The sequence below is a fragment of the Pseudorasbora parva genome, chromosome 20 (genome assembly GCF_024679245.1).
Source record: "Pseudorasbora parva isolate DD20220531a chromosome 20, ASM2467924v1, whole genome shotgun sequence".
NCBI lineage: Eukaryota > Metazoa > Chordata > Actinopteri > Cypriniformes > Gobionidae > Pseudorasbora > Pseudorasbora parva.
In genome coordinates, this window is record NC_090191.1 from 37,528,545 (window position 1) to 37,544,736 (window position 16,192).

The 16,192-nt window shown below is 41.0% G+C and overlaps 2 protein-coding genes across 3 annotated transcripts in view; one reads left to right on the plus strand and one right to left on the minus strand.

Annotated features, from left to right (window-relative positions):
* The window catches only part of wnt5b (wingless-type MMTV integration site family, member 5b), an 89,985-nt gene that overhangs the window by 42,192 nt on the left and 31,601 nt on the right, over nucleotides 1-16,192 (plus strand). Inside the window, exon 2 of one of the 2 annotated variants that reach the window (XM_067428526.1) lies at nucleotides 14,289-14,400. The exons of the other annotated variant lie outside the window; for it this stretch is intronic. Coding sequence (XP_067284627.1) covers nucleotides 14,392-14,400 — 9 coding nt within the window. The 5' untranslated portion in view covers nucleotides 14,289-14,391. The remainder of the gene's footprint in view (nucleotides 1-14,288; nucleotides 14,401-16,192) is intronic. 2 annotated transcript variants of the gene reach the window in all.
* On the minus strand, nucleotides 8,157-11,300 carry fbxl14b (F-box and leucine-rich repeat protein 14b). The gene has a single exon (XM_067428524.1). It carries the CDS (start codon nucleotides 10,684-10,686, stop codon nucleotides 9,484-9,486), a length of 1,203 nt encoding a protein of 400 aa, XP_067284625.1. The 5' UTR covers nucleotides 10,687-11,300; the 3' UTR covers nucleotides 8,157-9,483.

Here is a 16,192-nt window from a genome sequence, read left to right on the forward strand (position 1 = left end):
GTCTGATGTCATTGGGAATGCCTTCTTTCTTGACCAATTGCATTTTAGTCATTTGCATATGCAGCAGTGGATGTTAGAGAGGATGATTTCCAGTAAAGAACTAGACTTTAGTCGGTAGCTCTTTATTTTACAGTATGTGCACTTATGTGTACTTACAGTGTACTTACTTAATAAAGTACTAGATAATATATGATAACAACGTGGATTAAAGTTATAGGTTTAAACCTGGTTAGGGTTATAAAGTAGTTATTAATTGCAAAGTACATATGTGCAAGGAGAACAGAACTGTAAAATCGTGCTACCTTTTAGTCTTTTTTGCAAATAATGCTAATGTATAAAAAAAGCCATATTATTATTAAGATTATTAAAATGTTCTAGACGCTATGAAATGGTTCTTTAAAGAATGTTCACTGAAAGACTAAAGGCTTTTGCTCCAGAGGAACGTTTTCATAGTTCCTGTAATTATTGTTGGAAGTACTTTGCTTTTTGGCGTGTTCACACAGAGAGGAACTGGGAAAGATTTTAGATATAGGAACGCCTTTTGGCGGGAGACTTAATTAGCTCTAATTCAGAGTAGGGTCTAACCCAGCAAAGTGTGTACTGGATGGCCGAATACATCCCATACGAAATACCGGCACCAAACATTTTTAAACAGCCACGTAAACAAAGTTTACATATTTACTCCACAAACATTGACAGCAATAAGACAAACATACAAAAAGCTAATGTTAACTCCTGCATTCTTTTCTTAGCTTCGATGTAGAATTGCACATTGTCGTCTGAGATTTCGTCTCTTAGCTTCTTTAAAATTCATAACTTATTGGCATACGGCCTAAAAATTTTACAATATTATTGATTTGACTGCATTGACACTATTGGAGAACTGAACTTAGCTGAACTTAACTTTCTACTGCTTTATAGATAACATGGACAAATTCAATAATGGATGATTTTCACAATGAAATCAACACTGAACTGACTTCAGCTGAACAGTGATACGATTTTCTTTTAGAGCTGCTGTACAGTTTGCATCATGCTCATTTTCCTGTTATCACTGTAAAGATGTTTTGAAACAATTTGTATTGTATAAAACGCTGTATAAATTATCTTTCCATCTTTGTTACACCAAACCCATGACACAACAAAAACACCATCCTCCAGGTGTTGATGTTGTTGAATCCGCGCTCAAATGATGGCTGCTATCGGCCGGCTTTAGTCACTTCACAATTCCTACTGGCAATGTGAATGCAAAATAGCCAAAGGGGGAAATCTGGACTGCCTAGTTCCAATAACTGAGACCTTATAAGCTAGCCAGTTTGAAAGCCCCTATTTCTAAACTTGCCTTGCCTTGCCTTGCCTATTCTTTGAGGAACCCAAAATGGCATCACTGCAAAAAAAAGCCCTCTTTTGCTTTTTGTCCTTTTTAGGGCTTGACAACATCCTTGTCCAGTGGCATTTATTGTTTATATGCTCTTTACATGCAGTATTCTAAAATAAAATTACTTGTTTTTTTGTCATTGTTGGGTTGTGTAAATGACAGAATTCACAATTTTGGTGAACTAGCCCTTTAAATATCTAAAAACAATTAGGGAGTGCAAGAAACACGAGGACAAATGTTGGTGCTTACAGTGTTAGAGAATAGGGTAGAGATGTCAGCAATATAAAACGGTTGAAGATTTGGTGTGTGTGAGAGAGAGAGAGAGAGAGAGAGAGAGAGAGAGAGAGAGAGAGAGAGAGAGAGAGAGAGAAGCGGGGGGGGGGGGGTGCTCTGCATACCGCATAGCGATAACGTCAGACACTTTATAAATTTCCCCGGCTGAGTCGGACCACTGCCTCGAGGCAGACACAAGCTGAGCTTCTCCATGTCACACTCAGAGCCTCTAAATCTCAGAGAGAGAGAGAGAGAGAGAGAGAGAGAGAGAGAGAGAGAGAGAGAGAGAGAGAGAGAGAGAGAGAGAGAGAGAGAGCATGGCATTTACAGTCGGCTGAAAGAAAGAAAAATGATGGACAGTCGCAACAGAGTGAGAAGTTTTTGTCAGGAAAAAGGAAGGACAGAAAAAGAGAGGAAATGGGATGGAAAATGGGCTGTGTTGCCCGATATGTTTGGTTTCATAGCGCCCACAGATTTTTAGCTCAGCCCAAATGACCAAAAGCAATGCAATCATCTTGTAAAGTGTTTATTTTAGGAACAGAAGTACTGCTTCTGATGTACTTTCTAATTTAGGTCCCTCATAACAGTCATCTTGAAGCACAGTCATTTTGCTTTGTCATTGTACAGGAGTTCATACGGCGACTGTCTTCTCTTGAGTACCTTCAGTCAAAAAGTTATAGTAGGCAGCTGTTAAAGTAATTTTTATTTAAAATTCTGACATCATTTGACATTTTGTGTGAACTGTCCCTTTAAGATCAAAACCATCAGAACGCGTATCTGTATTTCTGTGTATACCCACCCTTGCCGTGACTGCTCCAGCCACTTCCTGTCAGCAGTCCAATCTATATGTTCTTTAGAAAAGCTGAAACAATGGTAGCTGCCTTTTTGCTGACGCTACAGTTTAAACGTAATCTTTGTGCTCGTGGCCCTGGTGCATGCAACACTGTGTGTTAATAAGCAGCTAACTGCTAAAGAAGGATTTTAATATGACTCACTCATCTTGCATCTAGTTATACTTTTACCACCACTAGAAGTCTGCTGCCCATTTTAGTAACAGTTTTACTGGTGTTCTCTTTACTTAGCCTATGCTAATGTTATTATATGGATAGCATAGGTGGCAGAGGACGAATGGATCGATGATCAGAATGACAAATGGATTTTCCTTTTGATATTATACTTAACAGTATTATTAAATGATGGATGGATGGATGGATGGATGGATGGATGGATGGATGGATGGATGGATGGGTGGGTGGGTGGGTGGATGGATGGATGGGTGGGTGGGTTTGTGGGTGGATTAGATAGATAGATAGATAGATAGATAGATAGATAGATAGATAGATAGATAGATAGATAGATAGATAGATAGATCATCCATTTTCTCTGCCATTTAAAAGAGGACAAAAAAACTGAAGAATGAGTTCAATCAGGCAGTATGAAGCTATAAGTGTTCCTTCTGCCCTGCACTCTCCTGTGTTTGTGCACTTGAGCCGGTATTGAGAGGTGGACTCGAGAGCCCGGCACTATACTTGATCAAACCGGTCTATTTGTCTTTAAAGCTCCCGAGACATGCTTCACTTCCTGTTGTGTAACACTGCCTTTTCTACATCTCTGACAGAGCCACGTAAATACCCAGAGCTAAGAGAGAGAAAAGAGGTACAATTCTGTTACAGCTCAACACGTTCTGCTTTAAACATGTGGCTATTCCAGAACATTCTTTGCTTTTAAAATCCAAATGTTCCACAAACATTGAATTTGGTCTGGAGTCGTAGCAAAAGTTAAGGTCAAATTTTCAGTTCATAATCATTTCAATCGTATGGCATTAGAAGAAGTAGTTTGTGGTGCGTTTTTGAAGCCAGTGGAGGAAAAACAATCATTTTTGGAATGAGAGCATTTAAAATGTTTAACTTTCAAATAAAGATCCTATTCGTTCTTTTATATGTCACAATGACGTTTGTTTCTGTCATTCACTTAATGCATGCCATCAATCTGGCGGTAAAGTCAAGTTTCTTGTAACGGCTATAGTGCCATGTTGGATCTTCTAGATTTATCCAATCCAGATTTCTGCTCTTGTTGGCAGCACGGAGGGTTTTCTACCTTGCTCAGGATACATCTTTCTTCCATTTCAACCAATAACTTTGATCCAACTTCAAAACATCTGGCAAGATACAAATTCCACTGGATTTACAAACCCATCGGACCTACAGTGCTTTTTGTATATGTAGTGCTTGAAAAAGTGACTACCTTACTAAAACATTACGGATGAACCTCTTAGATAATTCCAAAGCCACGGTGGTTTTAAAAATATATCCTCCTGTGGAGAGGAGCTCAGCCGGCTGTGTGGGGTCTCGACGGATGTGACGGGCTGTATTTCTGTGAAGAGGTTTTAGCTACAGTACTGTGCGTCCCCCCGTCATCCATCTCTCATCCACTTTCTTCCTTTTAGCACTCTCTCTCCCTCTCTCTCTCTTTCCATCGCTTCCCTCTTTGAGTGGATTCAGAGCACCACACACAACACTCACGCCCTCTCTACCACCCACACTCTGAGTAACAAATCTCCTCCTGTGCAGTCGGCCTGTAGCCTGGCACACACACACACACACACACTCGTCTATCAGCTTTTACCTTTTAAATTATAGAGCCAAGCCGAAGAAAATCATAGAGGCTAAGAAATAAAACATTTTCTTGTGTCTTACCCAATTTTGTATGCTCGCAAGCATCTCTTCCCCTTTACCTTCCTGTTTCCCACGCGCATCTTCCGGTTTTTCCTTCCTCTCTATCTTATGCTGTGCAGTGAACAGGTTTTTTTCCATCTCAACTTTTACTATAGCGTGTATTTTAGCATGTACTGATCAATTGTTATTTCTTATTTCATAGCAGCTATTCAGTCACAACTTATATTCTTGACTGTCAAAAGGTGCGTCTGACAGTTTGAGGTCAAGGATTAACGCTAAAATGGACGGTTTAGGCGCAACAAAGCTTCCAATCACTGGTTGTCTTTTTTTCTCCCATATCGTTTTTTGTTGTGTGGTGTGGTTTTCAGTCTCGCACTCAAGTTTCTTTCATGCACAGACCTCCTGCCTCCGGAGTGCTGCCGGAGAGCTGCATTTCACTGCATATGAAAGCAGATACGATCCAGAACATGTGGACCCGTCACCTAATACAATCAGAACAAAGGGGAAAACTGGTGCAACACAAGCCTGTGTCGCATTTCGTTCAGAGAAAAGAAAAGAAATGCCAAAGACAGAGAAAAATAGTCTAAGATAATGAGGGTGTGTGTGTGTGTATGTGTGTACGTCTGAGAAGATAGAGCCTCCAAACACTCCCTAACAAGACGGAAACATGCACAAATCTGCCAAGTTTGACATGGTTTTCCTTCATTTTCCTAAATTTTGCCTAGAATTTGGAGAGAGCCTATACTTTAAGGGTCATTTTTGCAAATTTGTTTCCATCTCTGCATGTGTGTGAAGGGTGGGGCGAGAGGGCGACAGATTGGGTCTCCTGGCTCTGGCCCCTCTGTACTCACACATCCAGCAAGGTCACATGACACCAGTCAAACTCTGTCACAACCTCACTGGAGGAGAGCTGGCAACAACAAACCAGAGCAAGCCTAGTTGCTACACACACACACACACACACACAGACAAGAATTGCCTTCACTCTCAAACCTACCGTTTCATTTGGCTTCTTCAAAAAAAAGCATTTGACGTACAGTATGTGCTGTAAACCAGTTGTCTGCTTGTAAAAATGCCATATGGCCACCATCCAGCCCGCAGTGTGAAAAGACTGCTGTGGATTAGTTCTAATGAGAGCTATGACTAAAACCTGAGACAGTTAGCCATCATGCGCACTTTCACCACAGAGTTAATTCCACTCTTTTCCAACCCAAATCTCTCTGTGCGACGTGAGTCACAAACCTTTGCATCAGAATTCGCTAACGGACTAGGCAGCCACAGAAAAAAATCAGTTTAACCACCAACACATGACTCTACAGCTGTGCTTTATACAAGTCCTGTTTCAAAATTTCTATGAGATTTAATATAAAACTGCACGTCCGGTACAAATTAAGCTCAATAGTATCCGTAGAAGTAAATGTGGCCAATACATTAATATTAAAATACTGTTTCAATGTCATGTAAACAATTTTGGTGTGGGTCAAAAATCACTTACTATTGTCTTCTTTGTTAAGTTACATCCCGTTTTATAACTTCATTGTCATTACAATGCAATGCCACAAACAATAGCGCAACGCTGAAATGACTGGAATGGCTCAAATGATACGCAAATGTATATTGTGTCTTTATCTACAATGTACTAACGTTTACAACAATGCACTCATTCATGTTTTAAAATTGTACTTATATTTAATCATTTTATAGTGTCATTGTTACATGTTACATGTAATTACCATAGTAATAACAGTAAATTATGCATAATTACATGCATCAATCAAACGCTAATCCTACCAATCCCAACACTATAGTAAGTACATGTTAATTAATATTACTTACTTAAATATATAATGACATGGCAACAGTGACACCTTAAAATAAAGTGTAACCAAATATAAAATACCTGCATGTAATTCATTTCTGTAATTACATCTATAATTACACTGTTGTTCACCCTTAAACCTACCTAAAACAACTAAACCAGTCCCTAAACCCACTTAGATAGCAGAGAAAGTTTTGCAATACAATATAAACCCATACGTACATTGTATCTAACAATTATTTTGTAAGTATAAACGCCTAATATAAAGTTTGACCCAAATTGCTTTTATAAAATTATTAACTAATAGCCTATATAAAAGTATATATTATAAAGAAACAAGGGATTGGTTGAAATTATTTTAGTGGTAATCATCATTATGCCAAAAATGCTAGGCTATTGATTGAGCTAAATTTGTACTGAACCCAGATTTTGAATGTGAGTGAAGAGGTTTTCCGTTGCTTGTATCATACACGGACATCTGAAGTATTTTATCCTGTGCAGAATAAAGCAACAGATTGTTCTCTTCGCTCACATTTGGCCTTATGCAGTTGTTCTGAAAGGATAAACAGCAACGCCACACACAGAGATGCAAAACTAAAGCACATCTCGTGTGCCATGTTTGCTAGACGGTGCCGGTCTCCTGAAGTCAGACAGAGTTCTTGCACCGCACACACCAAAGTCAAACAGTGACTCACAAATTCTTGTCCATTTTCCAGCGATGTGGCCGGCACAGCTTTCAACCACCTTTCCTCTTACACTGACTGCAACCAAATCAGATTTCCGTCCTATTTTTTAAATGAAACAATAAATGACTTTTATCACATGATTAGATTGTTTTGGTCTGTGCTTGATTTTAGGCTGTCTGAGCAAATCACATGGGCCTTCTAGAATGCCTGCAACTTTAGACAAGAGTAAAATACCCTTCAAGCCCTCCACCCCCACCTTTCTGGATCCTTCTGAAACTTCAAAGCGTCTCACTGTAACCCAGAAACACCTTCAACCACAGGCGCTGGGAGAGCTGCTAATGTTTCAAGTGCTTTGTTAAAATTCCCAGCAGTAAAAACGGGCTGTATTTTTATTTTTTTATAAATCGTGCCTGTTTTTCTGCTATGCTGGCTCGGTTCAGCAAAAATCAAAAAATAGTGTAGTTTTTAAAACTTTAAGATCTATGCGAACAAGATATCAGAATGTCTGACAAACCTTTCCAGTTGTAAAAATGCAAGGGGAAAAAAAAATGTAGCTCCAGGGAAAGAAAAAAAAAATCTATGAACTCAGCAAAGTTAGTAAAAGAGATGGCGGCAACCTTCAGAAGGGCTTAAATTCTCTCTCGCTCTCTCATCAAGCGCCCCCGTTTAAATCCTCCACCCCTCCGGACGGTGGAGGGGAGCAAAGACTAAAGCTTAAATGCTTTGAATGATGGTGAGGAATGTTTAAAAGTGTCTGTTTGAGGAAAGGGGGTGGGCTGAGGGGGTTTTTTTTCTCTCTTTTTTCTAAGGGGGGAGGAAGACTCCCGTGGGACAAACCCCGTCTCTCAGATCTGGTATGCGTGACTGAGCAAGGAGAAGAAAAAATCCTAAACCTGGCTTCTTAACTTAGGGAAACAATAGCAACTGTTGAGACCAGGATTTATAATATTATTTCGGTGGGTGAAAAATATCCAATGTTATAGTCACTAAATTGATATCAGATGCAGTATATTATTGGATTAGATGACCTCAATTGTAAAAAAAAAAAAAAGAAAAAGGCAGCATTGCTGTTTTAACACCCTCACTGGCACAATTAAGGGAAGCATCCATTTTGTTGCGCTTCATAAATAATGTAACAAACATGCATGCCCTTAACACACAAATATCACTTCCATCGTCCTCTAAAACGTGCATTTCTCAAATCCACTATGTTGGCAATGATCCAAATAAACCCTATTATAGCAAAATGATCTGTGATGCTGCCTAAACATGGAGATCTATAGCATCAAAAAGGCACAAAACCACACTGAATTATACCAAACTCGTAACGGATTTCCAAGTGGCTCTTTTATTTATATAAATATCAACTTTAATGTTTTTACTGTAAGAATATAAAACATTTTAATTTGGGATTCTTTTTACAAATACATTTACAGTACATTAGGACACAGTAGCTTCTCAGCAGGACTCAATACATGTTGCAGGTCAATACATCATTGTACATATATAGGCCTGACATGCATTTTGCGTGTTTACCCTCGTTGCGACCATGTCTTTTATATGTAAAGTTGAATATTAATGTATTTAAAACAGACAGATTGTTTTATAACACGATGCGCCCTGTTTCAGCCCTGTGAAGAGGCAAACAAGGTGTCAGTGAATTGCAAACAGGGTTTTTTTTTCTTTCTCAGGGACAAAATTCACTTCAATTTGAAGTACAACGCTCTGAATCACAGCCATTAATTAATATCTGCTTACATAAGCATAAATACATCAGCAGAGGCAACCTCTTATTCAAAGCAGGAATTAAAGGCTTTCAGGCCTGTAAAATTGAGCAAAAACTAAAAGCGTTCTGGAAATATAAAAGCTTTAGTGTACAAACCCAGTATTATTTTTTTTTGTCTGTCTTTGCATAAGGGCAGTTGACATATGTCCATGAACTTTTTTTTCTTTATTCGCCATCGAAATTTTTGTATATAGTTTGTGTCAGTAATGGGAGATGTATATTTTAGGTCCTGTGACTGGTAACTATTTCCTTCTCATTTTTAATCTACCTAATTTTTAAATGGTCCTGTGGTTTGATAAATACATAAAAAATAAGACATACAAAGACTGCTGTAGTCTCTCACAAAGCGGCATGTTTAATAATGACTGGAAAAAAATGAAGAATTCAAATATTTTAAGGTGAACTGTCAAATCACAGGACACTTGAAAAAAGGGATTTGTTTTGAAACCTTTAGCTTTTTTTTGAAGGAAGGGAAATTAAAAAATGGGGGGGGGGGTCTGAATCCAGTCTTTTTTTTTGCTTTCCTTAAGCCAAAGACGAGATAAGGGGGAGGGAATTGTTTTTCTAGGCACAAATTCTCATTCTTGTTAAGAATAACAATATAATACATCTAACGAGGTAGCCAAAATATCGCGATACTTGGGGAGGAGGCGGTTTGATATTGCGATTTGTTAAGAAAAACAACTTTTTCGTGTGTGTTAATAGCAATAACTGACACATGTATCACATTCAGCATTTTAAGCCTCTTTTTATGTACTTTGCTCTATTGAAATCCACCCATCCCCCTCCCGCCCTCCTTCTCTCTCTCTCTCTCTCTCTCTCTCTCTCTCTCTCTCTCCCTCCCTCCTCCAGAAACCCCCCAAGTTTCACCTCACTTTCTCACTTTCAGTCATCTGCCAAAGGCCCAGGTTCAAAACTTTAAGGCAGGGGAGCTGCGTGATCCTCTCCAGTCCCCTCTTTGTGATTTTCGTACATCCATACAGATCGATGCCGGTCAGTTGCGTCAGGTGGTCTGCGATCAGCTCCAGTCCTTTGTCTGTAATCCGCACGCACTGACCGATGTTGAGCGTCCTCAGCTCGTGCATTTGGCGCACCATCCTGTTGATGCCATCGTCACTGATGTGGCACGAGCACAGCGACAGCGACTTGAGCTGGTACAGGCCCTGCGCGATATAAGCCAGGCTCTGGTCGCCTATTTTGTCGCAAAAGGACACGTCGAGTCCGGAGAGTCTCAACGTGCCCATGGCGAGGTGCATGATGCCCGTGTCGCTGATGTTGTCGCACGAGCGCAGATTAAGGCTCCACAGGCTCGTCATGTGAGAGAGATGGATCATGCCAGCGTCCGAGATGCCCCCGCAGAAACTCAGATTGAGCACTTTGAGCTTAGTCAGGCCTTTTGAAATATGCTTGAGGGACAAGTCCGTCAACTTCTGGCAGTCCTGCAAGGTCAGGTATTCCAGGCTGAGGCAGCCCTCCGCCGCGCTCCGGGTCATGCCGGCCAAGTGCCCGATGCCCACGTCCGACACATGCCGGCAGCTCCTCAGATTAAGACTTTTGAGTCTGTGCAAACCCCACGCGATGAGCAACAAGCCCGTGTTCGTGATATTACTGCAGCCGCCCAGTTCCAACACCTCCAAGTTTTTCAGATACTGCGCTATTCTGCCTAAACTGGAATCCGTGATCTGCTTGCAGAGGCTCAGGTTGAGCACCCTCAGGGAAGGGATCTCCTGCACGAACGCGTGCCCCAGGCCGTTATCCGTTAAGTTGTAGCAGCCGCTCAGATTCAAGCTTTCGATGTTGGGCATCCCCTGGATCACGTAGCTGAGGCTGCGCCGCAGGCTGAGGATCTGCACGCGCCTGATGCCTCGCGCCTGGAGGCTGGGGAACAGGGACGGGTTCGCCCGCCTCAGATGCAGCTTGGCTTCCACCCCCCTCCACACGGACTTGTGGTAGGACGCGTCCCTCCACGCCGTGCACACTTGGGCCACCCTGCCTTTGTCCCTCACGTCCAAGTAGCTGAAAATCATGGCTAATATCTCCGGGAAGAGACACGAGATGTGCGTCTCCATCTTCCACACGCGCTCAAGAAAACAAACGGCGGCAAACCCCCACCAACGGTCACCGTCGCGTCTCGCAGTCCCCGTAGGAGGGGGGGAAAAGGCTTTTAGAAAGCTCCTCAAGCTTTTCTTTTTACATTTAACTGGGTAAATCGACAACTCTCCGTCCCAAGTGATCCTTTCAGTGGCGTAGGAAGGATTCAAATGCAAAATTGCCTCCCAAAAGACGCTTGATCCGATTCAGACCGAAAGCGAACGGACGGTCAGACGGCGCTGCTGCCCGTTTGGCGCTTTGATAATAGTCTTCGCTCGACCCGGGGATCCAGACGGTCGTACATTTTCAAAAGATGTCTAAAACTGCCACAAACCTCGGGAGAAAATAAATTCAGTCCGCTATCAGATAAAAGAGTGAGGCTTCGTTTCGCGTTTCTGCTCCGCTCGCACTCATTGCCAAGCCGAGGGGCTTCCTGCTGCCTTTGTCTGATCTTTTCAAACTGACTTGGCAGGGCCGCCAGCACAGAGCGGCTGCGGGGGAGTCGTGCATAAATAATACCTGTTAAAACGAAACAAATTGTTTAACAACAGTCTGAAACTTAAAAAGAGGCACCACATATATAGGTAGGTCTTGTCATAGTCCGTGTTCTGTTTCCCTGTAAACTGTTATGAAACATATTCGTGTTGTGTGTGTTTATCAACCCCCTTTTTAAAAGCAAAGTGGTTTAGCCCAACTCAGCTGGAACAGTAAGAATAGTTCCCCTGGAAACCAACTTCTTACAATTCAGTTCACTTTACTCTTAACCCTTCAGCTTCCGTGTCAGATGGTTGTATTTTTGAAGTTGTTATTTCAGGTTTTTATTTTTTTATTACAAGAGTAAAGTTGCATTTTAACGTCACATTTCTCTCTAAGTGTGCAAATAACAGGTTTTGTGCGTGTGTGAATTATAAAACAAACAAAGGGAAGAAAATTATTATAAAATATATAATATATATAAAATATATTAAGGCTATATATTTAATAGACTTTAGTTAAATGTAAATAAAAAATATGTTCTCTTTTTTGTACTTTTTTTTTTTTTTGCATGATAACATTTCTTAATTCTTTGAAAATTGTTATTCACATGCTTTAAAAAAGTTCTGTAGTTCTGTAGATTAATATCACTGTTTTTAATCTTTTATAATATAATAGATAATTTAGTCATACTGTTGTTCACTTCTTGTAAAAGAAACATTTTGCATCATAACCCTAACAAAAAGGCACGCAATGTTACGCTCTATGAATCTGGCAGTAACAGCCTTTTTGCCCCGTCAGTCTTACGTAAGGTAGTTTTTATTCCACCTTTTGCATATTTCCCTGTCTTTGGGCCTCAGGCCCCCCTCTGTGGGCTCTTTGGCATTGTTAGCCGATATGACGGGAGCATTTGCAGAAAGTAGTGGAGTGTAGCAGAAAGAAGGAAGAAAAGCAGCACACACACACATTTGTGTTTACAAAAGAAAATGCTGCACAGCACAACTGACAGCACAAGTCCAACCCTCCCCACTCTGGCTCTCTGTCTGTCTCGAACCTTCTCTCTCTCTCTCTCTCTCTCTCTCTCTCTCTCTCTCTCTCTCTCTCTCTCTCTCTCTCTCTCTCTCTCTCTCTCTCTCTCTCTCTCTCTCTCTCACTCTCTTCAATAAATGTCACTTTTTCCCCTCTCCTTTCACTCGCACTGGTTCAGGTTATAATTGTGAAAAGCACAAAACTCTTAACAACATTATTTATGAAGCAGCACAGTCCTGCAAGTTCACACGAATTCAAAATGGATCCTGTTTGCTTTCTTAATACACATTTCTGGCCTTACTATTTATTATTTATATGGAAGATTGTTTCCACCATTGAATAAAAAAAGGTAATTCTGACTTTTTTGTCACAATTCTGCCTTTTTTTTGACAAATGCAAAAACAAAGTTTACACCTTTCAATGCTAAATGTTTTTCTTTCAGAATTGCGTGATACAGACTTTTAGTTACACATTACACAATTGCAAGGGAAAAGTCAGAATTGTGAGATATAAAATTGCAATTGTGAGAAAAGAGTCAGAGGAAAAAGTGTGAATTTTGCGAATTGCCAGAGTTTTTATAATATAGCTAACAACGTTGAATTGTGAGAAGAAAAAAAAATTGAAAGAAACAAGCTTCCATAATAGAGGCACATTATTTTAAGAGGGGAAAAATGTCTTCAGAATCTTTAATAAAAACTCGCTTTGCCACAAACTCACCAATCCCTCTTATTTTTTATCGCCCACTTAACTAGTGAGTGTCAGATTACTGGAGGGAAAAAAACGCGCTGCGGACGCCATTTCTGACGTCAGTTGAATTCATGTGCTCTCTCTGACAGACAGGTCCTGGGCTTGTATGGTGGACAGATGAAGGGCTCTAAATGTGCGCTGTACCCCAATGCCCAGCATGTAAGGGGGCGAGAGGTCTGTGGCAGCAGCCCCTCTCCCTGGCTCCTCCAGCCGGCCTCACCGCCAGAGAGGAGGGCCGCTCCAGAACTGCACTGCTGTGAGTCAGAGACTCTCAAAGCAGGCCTGCAGAGCCAAAAGCAGGACTCAAGCTGCTCCTGGATATGCAGAGAGAGAGAGAGAGAGAGAGAGAGAGAGAGAGAGAGAGAGAGAGGGAGAGAGAGGGAGAGAGAGGGAGGAGGGGACGAGAGAGAGAGGAAAGGGAGGGGTTTGATTTAGAAAGCAGGCGAAAGCTAACAATTAAAAAGCATGCACTTACCACAAAGCGACGATGCTATTAATTGAACAGTTTATGATCATTCAGGCTAAATTGCACCAAGCGAAAGCAGAATAGTCAGAGAAAACAGGAAGCATATCAGGATGTTGCGATCATGTGGGGGAATAAAAACAAAAGATTCCGCTGAAGGAAAGTGAAAATGAAGCCAAGAGGCAGTGAGAACTGGAAGGACAAGTGCTACATGCAAATGCGAAGGTGTTGTAAGACCTTGCAGAAAAAGAAAAAAAAAAGGATCTGTCATGTGATTTGATGTGCTGATTCAGGGGAGGGAGATAATTGGATAATTGCATGCCACAGAACTGTGCTGATAACTGCGCTTGGGGCAACCGTTTCCTAGGAGACGTAGGCATGTGTCAACATGCTGTTGAAAGCTGACACCTCATGAATAGATTTTAGGCTACTTTGTAGATTCTCTCTCTCTCATTCTCGGCATCGTGTATGACTCCAATCTGCTTTTTTGTTTAGCAAGCGGTGGCAGTTTAGGAGAGATTTTGGCGGCTGTAACTTGCACAAACGTTCACATACATCCAGCTAGCTGAATGGGCTTTTCATGAAATCAGACAACAGTTTCTTCTACGGCAAGGGAAGCCACGTTACTCTATTCAAATCAGGTCGAATCTCCCTAGGAGCTGCACCCCCGTTGGGGTTCTACAGGGGAAACACCAGGAAGCCGATGCTCTCGGTGCCTGTGTAAAGAACAGCCGATGATGTAATACTCGTCCTGCATAATGCATCGTAATGTTAATACCGCTACTGATGTAAAATGAACAAATCCCTTTATATTCCCCTAACGTTTCATTGCTCTGTGTGTCATATCAATGCACTTTTCCTTTACAGACAGTCTGACGGACTGAGGTGTTTGCTTTCTACTGCAAGGTTTGTCTTTCAGAGTGTGAATCCTTGATGCTGGTGCTTCAGAAATACAGCAAAAAGTGGTGCGATGTACAAGGCAAGTTTGACGTTGTTTGCATTGTTCATATAGTATACATACACAAGTCAAAAAGTCTGAGACTGCTAACAAAATATACTACTACATTTATAACAAATTCATCTCAGTGACCTAAAAGTAGTGTAATATATTAACTTTTATTTAATAATGTATAATCTTAAATAACAAAATCAAGAAAAAACAATTATCAAATAAAATAAACTATTACTATAATAAATTAATTGCATATGCTGAATCCATCACAGGAATAAATTTGATTTTAAAATGCATTGCAATAGAAAATACTTCTTTTAAATTGTAATATTTCAAAGTATGTTTATTATACGTATTATAAAGCATTTTCTTTTATGAAAATAATTATTAAATTATTTCAAATAATCTTGTGGTAGTGTCCAAACGTCAGTATTGTATAGTATTTATACACATATTATTTTTTATTATAATTTTTTTAGGGATTTACTTTTTTTTCTCCTCATCAAAGACTTTTGGCCCCACTGTATTTTTTTAAGTTTCACCCTCTTTCCCCACCTTTTCTGTCTCATCTTCCGTTTTTTCATGTCTTCGACTTCTTTCCTCTTCTTCCTCTCTCTCTTTGCCTCTGTATGCCTGGAGCCCACAGCCAGGTGAGGCCCCTCCAGAGAGTAATTACAACCTGAAACAGAGATCGGGCCCTGCGGCGCACACCATCAAAGCAGTGGTAGGGAACAGCCCGAGCTAATGTGGTGAAGAGGAGAGACACTGACAGGGCAGAAAACAGTGGGTTCAAAACACACTCTCTCAAACACAACCTCTCTCTCATAGCATGACCGACGATAACAGGCCGTTTGGCTGCACAATGGTCACATTGCTCACCAAAGACCTTCGGGAGACGAAATAGAGAGACAGAGAGAGCGAGAGAGCAAAACAGACAGAGAGATGACTGAATTAGTCTGCTGCGTGTCCGGGCCTGGAGAGAGGGAGGAACTAGGAACGCATTGAAAAGTGTTCTTAAAACAACTGTGTGACTCAAGGGCAGAAAACACACATCAGCCACCCAGATAGTAAAGCCCTCAGCATCGGGGGCTTTTGAGACCCAGCGCTAAGAGATGTCATAGGTCCCGCACCCACAAGGAGAGGTTACTGTTAATGCAAGTTTTAGTGGTGAGGTCATGAGCTATGAGTGTTAAGAGGTCTGTTTTATCAACAAAGACTGTTTCTAGCACTTGGGAAGTCTGTGAAAATGTGCTTTGCAAAAATATTTAGGCCCATAAACCAACCAGGTTATTTTTTTCTGAACTACGGATCATACATAAGCCCCTTTTTTCTTTATATGCAATGTATTTGAATTTCATTCTTCCAATCACTGAAACTTTGTTAACACTTTATTTTAGGGTTCAATTCTCACTATTAACTAGTTGCTTATTAATGTAACCCCTTCTGTTCGGACCGAGACTCGAACCCTGATTCGCCGGCATGAGAGTCAGACGCTCTGACAAGGAGGCTAAAGGCTGCAAGCTCTAGCGTCAGTCGCTAGAGCGTCTCTTGAGGTCAGAGGAGTGAGGTTTACTTCCACAGCAACTACTACTAGCTAGCCGCTGTTACATTAGCATGCATATTACTAGGATATTGGCTGTTTATAAGTACTTATAAAGCACATATTAAAGGACTACTGTGTAAATTTCAGCGGCATCTAGCAGTGAGGTTGCGAATTGCAGTCGCCCCCCTCTACGGCGGCTGACAAAGGACAAATATGTCGTCTGAGAGAGCAGAGAGTGACTAGCGCTCTATAGAGAAGTTTGTCCATTTAGGGCTA